Here is a 16,571-nt window from a genome sequence, read left to right as displayed (position 1 = left end):
TTTCTGAATTTATGATCAAATAAATGCAGCCTTGGTGAGCATAAGAGACTTCTTTAAAAAAAATGTGTGCATGTATATATACACAATCATTTATACAATTTCATGCATGCATTTTATGGTAATATTTTACCTATTACCTTTATCTTTGTCAGATTAACATTACAGTAATTCTTCTGCTTTGTTTATTTCTTAGGTGAGCGTGCTGACCACACTGGAGCGGCGCTTCAATCTTCAGAGCGCTGATGTGGGCGTCATTGCCAGCAGCTTTGAGATCGGCAACCTGGCCCTCATTCTCTTTGTTAGTTATTTTGGTGCTAAAGCCCACCGTCCTCGGTTAATTGGCTGCGGAGGCATTGTCATGGCTTTGGGAGCGCTGCTCTCCGCATTACCTGAATTCCTCACCAGTCAATACTTGATCACAGACACATGGAGCAAGGAATTGGGGCGAGACGTGTGCTCCAACACCTCTAAAACTGATGAAACATGTGGGAATAGAGCAAACACCAACATGATGTACCTGCTTCTGATAGGAGCCCAGGTGCTGCTGGGTATCGGTGCAACGCCTGTTCAGCCCCTGGGGGTGTCCTACATAGATGATCATGTGCGAAAGAAAGACTCCTCTCTCTATATAGGTAAGTAAGCCTAATGTTTCCTACGAGCTGGGGGTTTAATGCGTTTAGTTTACATAGCCACAGGCATCAGTTTTTACACAAGTAAATTGCAACAGAATTATTTAAGGAAAAGCATGTATCTCCTCTTGGGCATAGTAAGTAAAAAGTAGATGATTATCAGGGTGATTTATTGTGGTTTCAGGCCTTCCGATGGCAAGCCAAAAACCACTGATGTATTAAAGTGGAACAGCAAATAAGAAAAGGTTGAGCTGTTGTGTGCCAGAAAGCAGCATGTGCACAAAAGTCAATAAGAAAACAACAAAAAAGCATGTGCGTGTGTGCAAGCGTGTTTTGTTTTATATTGTTTGTGACCACAGCTTTCACAATTATAATCAGCAGGTGAGCAGCGCTGGGAGGGTTTTAAACATAATTACTTTTATTTTGTATGTGTGGGGAAGAAGGTCATGGAAAAAGAGCTTGACACACAATGTAATGACTTCTTTGGGAGCAGTATACACATACACAGTGTATAGTCTCATTTACACCGCTGTTTGTGGTCAGTAAGAGTTTTTTAAAATAATTTATTACTTTTATTCAGCGAGGATGTATTACATTTATCAAAAGTGGCGGGAATGACTTTCACATTATTACACACAAAAAAAACTATTTCAGATAAATGCTTCTCCTTTGACATTTCTATTCATCATGGAATCCTGAATAAAAACTGTTTCACAGTTTCCACAAAAATATTAAGCAGCATAACTGTTGACAACAATGATAATAATAAGAACTGGTATCAGCATTTGAATTATTTTTCAAAGGATCATTTTGATGATGAATCTACTTGGCTGTCATCGCAAGAATAAATGGTATTTTAAAACATTCAAATCAAAAATCTTTATATTTGGATATATTCTAATATTTCACAATTATGACTTTTATTTTTGTGAAATAATATTTAAATAAAAATTTAATTTGTTTAACCCTTTCACGCATAGTGGTCACAGTGGACAGCTATTTAAAAAGCATTTTCTTGAATTTGCAAGGGTTTTGATGGCAAAGTTGCACACCAATCTCTTCAGTGGACCCTGGTGCATCATCCTATACATTGCAACCAAGTTGTAAGCCATTGTGTTTTGATTTTTTCCCCCTCCAAATCAAGATGGCCAATGGTCAGTCAGAAATGCCAAGTTGCTCCGGAATATCCACCCATTCCTTCTATCCTAGGAGACTCTTGTAGGTAAAAAAAATATTGCAGCATCAAGCAATATCTAATGAGTCATATCACAGTAAAACTTTCCAAGTTTTGATCTTAGATTGGGAGAAAAATCAGATTTATCATCTGTCCACTATAGTGGACCTCATGCATCAATGGCTATATTTCAGCTACAATTCATACTTATACTGTGAATATTGTTTTCGAAAATACTTTATCTGCAGTAACTTTTTTTGACTGTAAATAAATGTATTTGTATTATTAGAATGTAATTTTCATTGACATCTAAAAAAGTTATGTAATTACATAATTTATGTGACTTGTAATGCATTACTTTACTCATTTCATCAAAAAAGTAATCTAATTACGTAATGAATGTTGCTTGTAATGCATTTATTTACTCGTAACATCAAAAAGTAATCTGTTTACGTAATGCATGTTACTTGTAATGCATTACTTGTTAGATCAAAAAGTAATCTGATTTCGTAATGCACGTTATTGTAATGCGTTTCTTTACTCGTAACATCAAAAAGTAATCTCAGTACGTAATGCACATTACTTGTAATTAATTACTTAATTAAGGATTAAATAAATGCAGCCCGAGTGGGCATAAAATGCCTCAAAAAACATTAAAAAAAAAACGTACTGACTATGACTGAACTTTTGAACAGCAGTGTGTGTGAACCCATTCTGGGATTTGCAGTTCAAGAGAATTCTGATAGACAATCTTAGAATCTTAGTAAATTAAAAACAAGACGGAACATGATTTTTATATTGTCTTCAGTAGAAAAGGTCGACAGAATCACTTGGTTGATTTTGCAGTTGTCAGGGTGACAAGACCAAGACAAATTTCATGTTAACAAGTAACATATTACAGTGAATCTTATCAAAGCACACAGATTTCACAGAAGTCTCAAAGAAGCCGGGCCGTGGTTTGTTTCACGTGCATGCATCTCAGTGATGAGGGAGAGTAGATAAGTGTTGAAAAGGAAAGAGTGTCCCCGTTTGATGCTGTGATGCTTCACAGGTTCCACATCGAAAGGGATGTGGAATTTAAAATGATAGATTTTATGTCACAGTTGAAATATATGATGTGTCATTGCATTGCACACAAAATATCACATCTAGTGACATTTTCAAACAAATGATCATACATTTTCATGTTCTGCTAATACTTGACAATCATGAAGTCTTCATTTGAACATTTATAATTTAAACTTCAAGTTCTATGTGCTTGTACTGTCTTGCTTTAAAAATAAATTTCTCTTGCTTTAATAGTTTGTCATGTAATTTAACATTTAAGTTTGGCATAGGCTAAAGGTCCACTTTTACAGTTTTAGAGTGTTTAAGGCATTGATTGTATTTTTCTGTAAGGTTTATTCTCAAGTTGTGTAAGATCCTTTTCCCGTTCATCTCTGTTTCTTACCTCAGCTCCTGTTCAAAGTTCAAACCAGCATTTCAAAAGGCTTTTTGGCAAGCGTAGTGCTTGTTTGACAGTGTGCAGTGCAGTATAGGAAATGGACACACACTGATTTCAGTTTGCAAGCTCAGAGGGAGATTTGGAGCTGTGCTCCTCCGATAAGCCGCACCGCAGAGTTTGAAGGCAAACAAGCAGCGTTTGGTTTGAGAACAATGTTGTATTGTAGTGGAGGCTGCACTCAGCTGATCGTCTAAATCCCTGGGCTGCAGGCATGGCATGTGCTGCATGAATGGGCCAGATTGTTCAGACATCACCCAAGATTTTTTTTTTACACGTACTGCTAATATATTCTCCATTTGCAACATAGCTTGTGTAATTGTTTTTCCTCTTGTTGTTCAGTGTCGTTTGCAATGCACAAACTTTGGCTAAATGCTTGCTTCAAATGCCATTAGTTCTCATCTTTGACATGGGTTCAATATCCTTGTATTCCACCCTTGAATAGCTGTATTTGGTGTGATTGGGGATTTGATTTCTTTAATCTGACATGCCATTTCCATGTAGATCTCATTTTGTGATCTTGTGTAAGTATTAGCAAGTATAAAGACAGTTTCTCCACTGAACACGTTTAAAATAAACTAGATCTCCAGAAGTCTAACAAGACACATTGATAGGTGGTGCAGAAAAAGCACATTGAAGCAATGCATTTTGATCTATCGTATTAATGTTTGTGGTCTATGTCACATGTTTGATGGTCTACCATTTGGCACAGATATTTAGCTGCTGATAGGTTAGCCTTCATTCAGTGTTTGAGAGAGCTCTGGACTAGAGCCAGATGATTTATTGAAAATATTGCGCCCTTTTCCTGGCAATTCAAAATGTACAGTAACACTATACTGCAATGATATTAATTCACAGTTTTGGTTTAAGTCTCCAAAGGATTGACTAAAAGACTAATTTCAAGACTCAGAGTGTTAAGACATTGTAATAGCTCTGATAAACTTTGATAATAAAAATGGCATCAGGTTAATAAACATGTATTTTATAATATATATATCGTTCAAAAGTTTCACTAAGAAAAGTGATTTCAAAAGCAAACATTTCAATTTGTTTTGCATTTATTTGATCAACAATACATGTAAAACAGTTATATTGTATAATTAATTATTGTAATGGTGAAGCTGAATTTTCAGCAGAATTTTCTTTCGCGTCAAGATCTTTCAGAAATCATTCTAATATGCTGATTTGGTGATCAAGAGACATTTCTTATGTTTTTTTTGTGGAAATATTAAGGTAACATCTTTACAGGATTCTGCATTCAACAAATGTACATCAATTGAACAGCGTTCATTTGAAATAGAAATCTTTTGTAACATTATATAAATGCCTTAGCTTTACTGTCACTTTTGAATTAATTTAATGCATGCTTGCCGAATAAAAGTATTTCTTTTACGGACCCCAAACTTTTAAATACCGGTAGTAGTTTATATAATATTGATTAGAATATTATACATTATGTATTTATATATATATAGTTATTAATCAGTTAGTTATAACATATAGTTAAATAAGTTCTATTTTGTTTATTATTTATATGAAGAAATAAAGAGAATATTTCTTCAGCTATATCACCAAGCTGGATTCTGTGTTCACATAGAGGCCTTTTAATAGCCTGTACCCTTTACCTTTAATGAGCTCAGACAAACCGCATCATTGTGTCTTTTATTGTCTGTCAGCATCATTGACTGTGGCTTCCAGGTCAGCCTGAACCCAGACATATTCTTATCTGCACTCCTGCGGCCTGAACGTCACATTGCACTCATGTGTTTCTGTACGCCTATGCACTCTCCACAGTGAAAAGCCTTTATTAGGGGAGCACACTGTGAGACCTTATTGAAATTTTTCGTTAGTAGATTCAGTGTTGTAACGCTCTAAAAAAAAAAAAGCAGGAAAGAAAAGAAGCCTTAATGAAAGATGTTTTGTTACACAGCACACCTTCGTTTTCGGTGTCGCTGTTATTATCCGTCAAGTGCTATACTTAAAATAAGTGCTAGCCACTAAATGGAGCTTTTTATCCTCAGGAAAGCTGTTTGAGAAATATGTTAATGTTGGATGAGACAATTACCACCTGTTGGCCATAGCAAGCGGGGAAATTATATGATGCGTCTTGTTGCATATTCATATGAAGATGTCTATCGAAGGATAAACAACTTCATATGAATATGCAACAAGATGCATGCACGTCATGCAGGTGTTTTCTAATATTGAATTAGGGCAATTTGTGTCCATATCGTCATGTATTCGTCTTTATACCCAAATAATAAAAGTATGTTGCTCTGGTGTGTGATGTTCTGCTGGGAAACCCTGGGTTCGGCCACTCATGTGGACGTAAATTTGACATATTGTTGCAGACCAGGTATACCCCTTCATCACAATGGTGTTCCCTGGTGGAAGTGGCCTCTTTCACAGATTAGTCAGGAGTGGTTTGAGAACCATGATGAAGAGTTCAAGGGGTTGCCCTGGCCTCCAAATTCCCCAGATCTCAATCCAATTGTGCATGCTTGGGATGGGCTCGAGCAAAAAGCTCCACCTTGCAACCTACCAGACTTGTAGGATCCTCTGCTAACGCCAGATACCACAGGACACCTTCAGGGGTCTTGTAAAACCCATGCCTTGGTGGGTTGGCGCTGTTTTGGTAGCACACGGTGGACCAACCGCATATTAGGCAGGTGGTCTTAATGTTTTGGCTCATATATGGTTGATGTCACTGTAGCAGTCATTTTTAAAGTATTATTCAACAATCCTGAATGGCAAGTCAGTATGGAATAACCAAGCACTTTGGTTTACACGTGTCTGTTGTTCAAATGACTGACATGAATGCTTTTAGAGCAGGCTTCTGGAGGATCTCTGTAGGAGTGGAGACGTAATTACAGAATGAGGTAGGAATGCTAACCAGCCAGCCATGAGGTTGGTCTGAACTGGCCCAGCCGCACATGCATACCGCACAGCCCTATGAAAAACAACTCCCACGGGGGGAGCTTGGCTTTTCCTGCTTCCTTACAGTAAGCCTCCCACAAATCTGCCCGCCGTGCCAAGGGCTTTTCATCAGCAAACGCACAGATTTAAGCTATTAGGTCACTATTAGCCTCGCTACTCATTTTAGCTGTTGAATACATGAAGAGACGGTGTATGGATGCGGAGCGGTGTGTTAGTAGCCACCTTTAATAGGACCAGAATGCTAGAGATCATCTGTTACACCATTTCTGCAACACTGCATCAAACATACTTCACATCTCGCAACTGCAGCTCTATTTATAGTAATTTTGACTTTTTATCTGACATAGTGACTTTATATCTTGCAATTGCAAGTTTTATTTCTCACAGAAGAACTATTTCTCTTAATTATGGCTTTTTAATCTAACAATGTAGTATATCTATGAATTGCAACTTTGATTCTCATAACTGGGACCTTTGATATTTGTTTTTTGGGATCTCAATGTATCTTTATATCTCTCAATTATTATTACTATATCTCGCTATTGCAACATTTTTATTTATTTATGACTATATCTCACAATGTGACTTGTTATCTCACAACTGCACGTATTTGTATCGTAATTATCACTTTATATCTCAAAATGATATAATCTCACAGTTCCCACTTTTGTTTCTTGCCATTTTGACTGTCTCAAATTATTGTAAATGTTTCATAATCAAGACATCTCATAATGTCTGTATATCTACTCAGTGTTGGGGGTAGTAACGCATTACAAGTAACGCAAATTATGTAATCAGATTACATTTGTCAAGTAAAGTAACATTACTTTTGCTGTGAAAGAACCTTTCCATTAGCCAAAAATATAACTTTTTTGTATTTGTTTTTAAAAACAAACAAGCAAGCCCATCCCAGGTAACGCAAAAATGACAACACATTATGTAACTAAGTAACTCGATTACCGGTAGTTACTTTTTAGGGAGGAAAGCAAAAAAGTTACGCATTACTTTAAAAAGTAACGTTCCTAACACTGTATCTACTCTATCAATTGCTACTTTAATTCTCATAACTAGGACGTCATATCATTGTGATATTGTTTTTTGTATCGTGACTTTATATCTCAAATTGTGACTAAATATCTCACAAAATTACTTTATATCTTGCAATTTCACAAGTTTATTATAATTATGACTTTATATCTCACAAATGCAGCTTTTATTTCTAGCAATTTTGACTTTATATCTCACACTTACAATTATTTCTCATAACTATGAGTTTCTATCTCACAATGTATTTATATCTATCAATGGCAACTTTATTTCTCATAATTGGGACTATATCTCTCAATTGCAACTTTATTTCTTGTAATTGTGACTATTTCACAATGTGACATAATGTTTTCGGATCGTGACTATACCTCACAATTCTTTATAATTCTGATTTTATATCCTAAATGTCTTAAGTCATAAGTTGATTTTTTTTTATAATTCTGATTTTATATTTTACAAGACGTGATTTCATATCTCGCAGTTGCAACTTTATTTCATGTAATTGTGACTTTATATGTGATACTGTGACTATATTTCACAATGAGACTTAATATCCTGCAGTTGTGACTCACTTTCTAAAGCAGATCTGCATGTAAACAAAGCATTTGTATGATAATTTTGCGTCAACATTTGGGCATTTGACTAAAGCATACAAATACAGACAGGGTTCAGGACTCAAAATGAACGCTGTTCCCAGAGCTCCTGTAACCTTTTGCAGTCCATTTCTAATTTTGGGTCTTCCCACAGGGGCTTGACTGCAGGAATTCACAGCATGTTCATGCAGGGATCAGGGTATTGCCATGACTTGAACGCCACCGAACTGGCTCTCCATGCTTTACAAGCTTTTACAGTGTCAGTAACATGATTCCTGTATGTTGACTCAGATGATTGGATTCATGTAGCCTAAAGAAAGACAGTGAGGGGATAGCAGCTGTAGAGCTTATTCAAACACATTAGCCCGCTCATGTTTGAATTACATTTCTAGGTACTGATGAAAATCCATAAATTCACAGAAATGTCCAAACAAATCTGAACTGTGGGTTCTGAAACTCTGATTTGCTGATGAGAATCATCAAAACAGGGAAAAAATCCTTATACTATAGGGTTCAGGAAGACAGAAGGTAAAATAAGTCAGCAATAAAAAACTGAAAAATATGTCGTTTTATGTAGTCAAGTGCAGACTGTAACTATCACAGTGACAGACGTGATGCTGTTTGTTTTTGTCTCTGGTTAGGAAGACTTAACCAAGACCTGCTCTGGGCTTCGTCACACCTCCCAGGCTGAAGTAAATATGACAGAAAAGTGGCTAATGGAGGCAGGAGAGTCAAAGTTCCTGCTTTATTCTGCTGGTTTAGATCTAGGACACTCCCAATGTCTTTAGAATACAAAACACAGTCATCATATTCACATTGTGAACATTTATTATTGACATAACACAATTTGTTGAGGCATGTCTAATTTACATAAAAGATACATTTTGTGCCTTTTGTTAAACATCTAACGCGCGTGTCCTTTTTAAATAGTAATCATTTTTACGTATAGGTACTCAGTCATTTTTGCTAATTACAAAATACACTTTATGGTAATAATGTTGTCCATAAATCTTTAACGGTTCAGTTGCTTCTCTCTGAAGTCAAAGATACCCATGATAATAATTAACAACATTGATAAATATGCAATAATACACAATCTTTTGAACATTGAACTTTATGTCGATGTTTATCAGAGTGATGATGTTCATCTGAAGCCACTGAGAGATCTCAGATGCACCCTTAAGAGACACGTCAGCATGGCTGCATGCAGTGTTTCGACTTCACCCCCCGCCGTCAGCCACGCATGCTCATAAGCCACTTAAACGCTGCGCATGTAATGACATCTTGAAGGATTAGATTCTAAATGGGTTTTTCCATCTCGCCGATAAGCTCCGTGCCAGGACCGCGCCTTACCAACTCCTGTTTGTTTAATTTGAGAACAATGAACGTTGTCATCTCTCACTCGACGGGGGTGAGAGAACAGACTTTATCAGTCCTCGCTCCCAGACAAACCTATTCTTTTCAGTCTCCTGTCAGCTCCTGCATTATTCTGCAAGATAAATAAAAACCAACCCTCTCTTTAAGTTGGTCTCAGGTATTTTAGCTCTTACTTTAATCAATTTGACGGCACTGTCAATTATTCAGTAAATCACATGTAACATAAAAGTTTTTTACGGAATATATGTGTGTGTGTATATATTATTATGTTTATATATATATTATATAAATGTCTGTGTGTGTATAAAAATACTGTATACACACACACACACATATAATAATCTAAATAATATATACACACACACATATATTATGTAAACCAAAACTTGTATTTATATATATATAGCATTATAAATTATTTGCATTTAATTACATATTATTTAAAGATATATCTATCTATCTGTCTATCTGTCTGTCTATCTGTCTGTCTATCTATCTATCTATCTATCTATCTATCTATCTATCTGTCTATCTGTCTGTCTATCTGTCTGTCTGTCTATCTATCTATCTATCTGTCTGTCTGTCTGTCTGTCTGTCTGTCTGTCTGTCTGTCTGTCTGTCTGTCTGTCTGTCTGTCTGTCTGTCTGTCTGTCTGTCTGTCTGTCTGTCTATCTATCTATCTATCTATCTATCTATCTATCTATCTATCTATCTATCTATCTATCTATCTATCTATCTATCTATCTATCTATCTATCTATCTATCTATCTATCTATCTATCTATCTACTATCTGTCTATCTGTCTATCTGTCTGTCTGTACTTCGTAGGGGGTCAGACGAGAACAAAGCAAATGATCTGCGACTCAAATGGACAGAGCAAATTATACATGAATGTGTTATATTTACTACAGTGTTTGTTTGACCTACAAGGAAATATTTGTGCTACTTAATTATCAAAGATGCTAATACTTTTTGGGGAGAGTTGTGTTATAAAACCACTTGGCTCTGTAGGGAGTTTGAATGTGTATGATGTCTGTATGATGCAGACAGATAGTAGCAGGTAAAGAAGAGATGTATGCTACTTAGAGAGAAACTAATCACGTGGCCAGAAAGTGGCGCTAAGATGATTATGTTGAGGAGAGTGTGTCCAAACTTAGTGAAGCCCGAGAGAAGGCACTGCCTTTGAACTTGGATGAAACCTGATTAATTAAATAAAGGGCAGACTTCAAGATGAGCTTTAAGACTGCATTAAAATGAGGCTGAGTAACATCACTGGAGTCATCTGGCGTCACTCACTCACTTAATCCTATCAACCGTCAATCCTGCTCGCCAATCAGACTAAACAAATCCTAGGTAATAGAAAAGAGCTACTTTCCTTTCCAAACAATCAACCACAAACTGCCATTCGGCCGTGTAGGGAGGAACAGGAAAGAGCATTTGAATAGCAAGAGCATTTTTATGTCGTGTTCAATAACCACTTAAACCATTTAATTTGTTATTAATTATAATACTGTTTTAAAAAGAAAAGCATCTTTTATAAAGAGTATTATTATGAGAAAAAAAACTCTTGCAAGACTTTTCACATTGATTTCCATTCATTTCTTCCATCCTACTCTACTAGCCATCGTAGGATATGATGTCAAGTGTTGTTACATGCAGACACAAGCCAGACCTGCTGGCTGATTGTCTGTTTACATGCCCTACAAATTCAATGTTTGAAGCCCTTTCCAGAATGTTTTTCTGGAGATGTTTTATGAGATGACCTACAGTAGTCCAGAAACCTACTTGTACGCTCTAAGCAACACCAATCGAATAAATGTCATATTGCATGAGGATTTTTTGCATCGGCTTTGTTTTAACCATTAACTATGAACATGTTCTACTAACGTTTGAAATCTACAAAATGTCCAAATGCCCTTTGTCTTAATTATGAACAGTTTTAGTATTTATAATCGTGAAGTTTAACATGCATGAATCAGACTGTGCATGAAAATGTGTGTAAGGTTTACATGTCAGGGACATGGAATGAGTTATTTGAATATTGTACATTGTATATACAATGTAGCATATGTTCTCCACTGATGCATATGTTGACTAAAGTATTCTCTATAAGGAAGGATTGTGTAGCATGATGAATACTTCTATTTTAAACATGAACAACATGTTTCTCTACCTTGTAAGAATAATGTAAGTTCTTTTGGTCAGCATATAAACGGCCAGTCTTTGTGTACGAACTCAGAAAAACCTGGGCATGAAGACCTAGGGCCCTATTTTAACGATCTAAGCGCATGGTCTAAAGCGCAACGAGCAAGTGCATTTAGGGTGTGTCCAAATCCACTTTTGCTAGTTTAACGACAGGAAAAATGGTCGGCGTGCCCAGCACATGGTCTAAAAGGGTTGTCTCTATTCTCTAAGGCTATGTTTACACGGAAACGATCTGAAGAGAAAACGCAAAAGTGGCGTTGCGTTATCACTTTTTATTCTGCGTTTAGACGAGCGTTATGGTTGGGAAATCCGCGTGCATATGGTGACGCAAAAGTGTGTGAAATTCGATGTAGTATGCACTCCAGGCGGCTAGGTGGCAATGTGAAGCACTGCCACACAACAACACCAATATCTTAGAATGTTTTGTGCAACTGCTAAAAAGACTCTTGTATGTTTTTTCAGAGCTGCTAGGGCAACTTGAAGGTCCGACGTATGGAAATAATCTGACATGTTGGTTGTTATTTTCCTGTACTAGCGCATACCTGTGACGTCAACGCGTACGCGACGAGAGCCACCGTGAGCAGATTTGCGTTTTTACCGTTTAGACGGGAACGCGACGGTGGAGTGTTTTTAAGATTTCCACTCTGGAGGGTGGTTTCACTTTTTTGCGTTTTTAAGCCCTCAAAACGCCGTTGTCGTGTAAACGAAAGGCACATCCGATAAAATATTTTTACGTTTTCACCCGGAATCGTTCTCGTGTAAACGGGGCCTAAATTATGTTTTATTAACAAAGTTCGGGAGGAGCACGTTCAGATAATTAACACGGGTGGAGAGCACTCAGCAATCAATGATAAGAGGTGTATATATAGATTCAGCAGTCTCACCTCAATCCATTGACAGTTTTGCAGCATCCCTCCACCACCCCTTCACTTTTCTAGTCCTAAGCATTTACATACAGCGGGGGGAGTACTCTGGGTTCGGGCTCGGAGCCCTCCCCTCAGACAGCACGCCAAATACGCATTAAACTTTACTCCCTCTAATTGTATGTAAGTGTGAACTCGTGAAATGAGTAATGGGTGTGTTTTCGGCGTAACGTGCAAAAAAACAATCAGAGTGTAATTTCCCATTCCCTTTAAAAGCCAGTTGTGCTCGCACCATGGCGGATTAATCTTTTACATTGTAATCCTTTTATTTTTAATATTTGGCATGTTTGTGTGCTGCTGCGCATCCCTGTGTGTGTAATAAGCAGAGTGTTTATTACACACACACAGCAGAGTGAGCGTTGTGGACCCGACTATAGGTGCACATTACTAAAGCCTCATACACACCGGGACGAATATCAGCTCGCGTTATTCGTCAGCGTTTTTCATCGCGTTTTTTGTGTTCACCCCCAAGCGATTTTCGCTGACGTTGAGCCGAGTGAACATGCAAATTCATTACCTGACATTAGATGGCGCTTAATGTAAAACAGAAATACCCCTGTCCACAAAGGGGCGCTGCGCAACTACGCTTCTGACACTCGCTTGTCACTCAGAAGAAGAGAGCAAGTTTGTCGCGTTTGTCATATAGTTCTTTATTGTCGTTGGTGTCTCTTTATAAAGACACCAACAAGACCAGCAGCTCTACATTCATCTAGCCTTGCATCTTCCTCGTCTTATTTCTTCCCGGCAGAGTGTAGACGCTGTATATCTTCTTCGCCATTACGTATGTGTGCTCGGCAAGACCGTTTTGTGTTTGAGCGCCCCCAAGTTGTGTTTTACTGTAACTTCAGAAGCTCCAGACACGTGAGCAAAAGCGCCAATCTCATTGGTCGGATAGTTTTTGACGCAGCGCGTCAAACCAAAAAAACGAACCCGAGGCGTTTTTTAAAAAATGACGCTTTTACGCGTCGGTGTGCACACTCACATTGGCGCTCATTGTTTAGTCACGAGGCGTTAAACGTCGGCGAATATCGCACGCAAAATTTGTCCCGGTGTGAACAGGCCTTAACGCACTCTTTAAATAACAAATACTGCGCCATTGACTTTAGACCAGGGTTTTTTTTTTTGGTCAATGGCGCAGTCTATTTCAGTCGCCTCAATATAGCAACGCGTCAACAATGCGCCTGAACACACCTCGTTTTCAAACCAGCACGCCCATGGGCGCACAGATAGGCGCAAATGCATTTACCATTTAAAAAAACGTGGCGCAGGACGTGAAAATGTTATCTGTGTCAGGCTGAAACTAGCAAAAAACACTTGCGTCGCGGGTATGATGGGGCCCATAGTCTCCTAAGACTTGACATATGTGATCCTGGACCACAAAACCAGTCAAATGGGTACATTTTTGGAAATTGAGATTTATATACCATCTGAAAGCTGAATAAATAAGCTTTCCATTGATATGGTTTGTTAGGATAGGGCAATATTTGGCCGATATACAACTATTTGAAAATATGGAATCTGGGGGTGCAAAAATATCGAAACATTGAGAAAAACATTTATGTTCGCGATTGTGCTGCATTCACTCCCAAAAATAAATATTTTATATATTTACGGTAGGAAATTTACAAAATATCTTCATGGAACATGATCTTTACCTAATGTCCAAATGATTTTTGGCATAAAAGAAAAAGCGATAATTTTGACCCTTACAATGTATTGTTGGCTATTGCCACAAATATACCCGTGCGACTTGTGACTGGTTTTGTCACATATAATAATGGATTAGAGATCTTTTGGGGAAAACTAGTGTTCGCTATTCAACAACAACAGGGATAAGAAATTCCAAGTCTACAATCATTAAAAACCTAACAAGCTAATTTTGAGATGCTCAGCCTAAATTGACTAATTGATTGATTGTTTTTTTGAAATGCCTGTTGGTTTGATATGTTGTACCTTGTGCAATGACATTGAGATATATTTTTTAGTCTGACTGAAGTGCCCAAGTACATTATGTGACTAGACAGACTTCTAGACACAAATCACAGATTTTTTTTTTTTCAGTGAATCTATAATATGGAGCACTTGGTCTGAGTGTAGCTACGTCACAGGAGATAGCATTTTGGAAAGTTCTAAAATTGGACCGGTTTCAAGCGGGGCAGCTCTGAATATCTCATGAGGTCCAGAGAGATGAATCTTGGTGGTCCTCAAGCTGCATCATCTTCCACTAACTCTCCAATCCCCATGACCTTGATAACCCGTCGCTGCTAAAATCTGGGTCACAAGACTGGGTCTCTGCTGATTACAAAGCGGATTTTTTTTTTGGTGCTGGTGAAAAACATAGGGGGAGGGTGGCATTATAAAATACAACACATCAGTGGCTTGTCTGATCTGCAATCTGGCCTTGAAACTATCGGATTGAGATGCTCAGTGCCTCCTAAGGCACGCCATCTCTCATTGTCTTTCACTGAATCATTGGCACTTCAAATCAGGGATGATTTGATTAGAATAGCCTGTTCTTACAGATTCATGCTGCCCTTGGCATTAGTGTAAATACCTGGACTCATTGATTGAGTGGTTTGTAAGTAGTAGCTCTCTAAGCCCGCTTCTGTGTGTTCAGCACTTTTATTTGAGGTGCCGGATAAGATTGTCTAATTAAATGGGTGTGGATCAATAAGGGTTGGCTGTAATTATTACATTCAGTGTTCTCTTATTTTATTGATTGTTAGGAGATGTCCTCCATTTTGCTATGCTCTGAAAGAAACACAAGCTCTTTGTTCCAGAATGGGATTGCACATTATGCACCTCTGAGATAATACACAGCTCCGGTTTCCAACCACAGTCCAATTTATCCACAGTTTAAGTCAATAGAGAAGTATTTAGAGTGATTGAATAAAATCAATACTGACCATGGCTAAATTGAAATATGAATGTATTGAAATATCGGTCAGGCCAATAAATCAAGAATACTTTGGCCATTTTGGCATTATAAAAAGCTGAGATTCACGGATACACTTCCATTGAAAAAATTGGGTCTCTTATGCTCACCAAGGCTGCATCTATATTCTATTTTAATATATTTTGAATTGTAGATGTCTTATTTGTTTTCATTAAAGTACTATGTTTATATATAGCCATTTTAGCAGCGATGTCCCACACTCATATTTAGATATCAGCAATGGCATCTGGCAATAAAAATCCCATATCAGACCCCATTAGTCAGGACATCACATAGTATTTACAATTCATCCTTAATTCAGTTCAGCACAGTCATGTTTATTTGAAAGCTCAGCCTACTGCAACTTTATACCAATACTAGTGATGGGTCGTTCATTAACGATCCGTTCAACGCGTCTGTCACGTAACAAATGAACGAAAGACTCGGAAGGTAAAATAATTATTTATGTTCCCTGTAAATAATTTTTGACTGCATTATAATGTTTTCTTAGTTCAGAATATGATCAGGATTGCATTGGTGGATGTGTTTAGGGAATTTGGCCGTTACAAGTATAACATTTAAAGCCACTTCAATGAACGAAATGACTCGAAAAAAGATTCGTTCATTTTGATGAACGAGATCGAACAAGAGAGTCAGTAAAATGATCCGAACTTCCCATCACTAACCAATGCTAAAGTTTATACTTCACAGATCTGTTCTGTTTACCGCTTCCCTTCCGGATGCTGTACAATTATCTAATTCAGATAGCAGGCATGCTTTGCTCTAAGGGGCTTCTTTATCCAGTGGCCTGGTTCCTCTCTGGTCGCAGCTTGGAAGTGTCTGGAGACCCGCTGTTGGCACCGTCATACTGGTAATTAGGCCAAGGCACATGCTGAAGAAAGGTGGACCAGCTGTAGTCAATACTCCTCCAGTGCAGCTGCAGCTCTTCACCAATAGCACCAATCTGCTTATCTGCTCTCAGGGCTCTTTGTGTTTCTGGCTCTTAGCCCAAAGGAAACATCTGACACAGCAGCCAAAGTATGCTAGTTGTGCCAGTGGCCAAGATATAACTGTTGGCCTTCTTTCTCTCTATTGTATATATCTGTCACTTCATCTCTCTCTATGTCTTTTCCATTCTTTGTTCTCGTTCTCTCTCTCTCTCTCTCTCTCTCTCTCTCTCTCTCTCTCTCTCTCTCTCTCTCTCTCTCTCTCTCTCTCTCTCTCTCTCTCTCTCAATTCAATTCAAATTA

At 37.7% G+C, this 16,571-nt stretch overlaps 1 protein-coding gene across 2 annotated transcripts in view; it reads left to right on the top strand.

Moving 5' to 3' along the window:
- The window catches only part of slco3a1a (solute carrier organic anion transporter family member 3A1a), a 78,899-nt gene that overhangs the window by 27,818 nt on the left and 34,510 nt on the right, over positions 1 to 16,571 (top strand). For both annotated transcript variants that reach the window (XM_056255655.1, XM_056255649.1), the window contains exon 2: positions 194 to 632. In XM_056255655.1, coding sequence (XP_056111630.1) covers positions 359 to 632 — 274 coding nt within the window. In that variant the 5' untranslated portion in view covers positions 194 to 358. The remainder of the gene's footprint in view (positions 1 to 193; positions 633 to 16,571) is intronic.

The sequence above is a fragment of the Rhinichthys klamathensis genome, unplaced genomic scaffold (genome assembly GCF_029890125.1).
Source record: "Rhinichthys klamathensis goyatoka isolate OS25496 unplaced genomic scaffold, OSU_Roscu_1.1 h1tg000005l_1, whole genome shotgun sequence".
NCBI classification, from domain to species: domain Eukaryota; kingdom Metazoa; phylum Chordata; class Actinopteri; order Cypriniformes; family Leuciscidae; genus Rhinichthys; species Rhinichthys klamathensis.
This window is presented reverse-complemented; position numbering and strand designations above follow the sequence as displayed.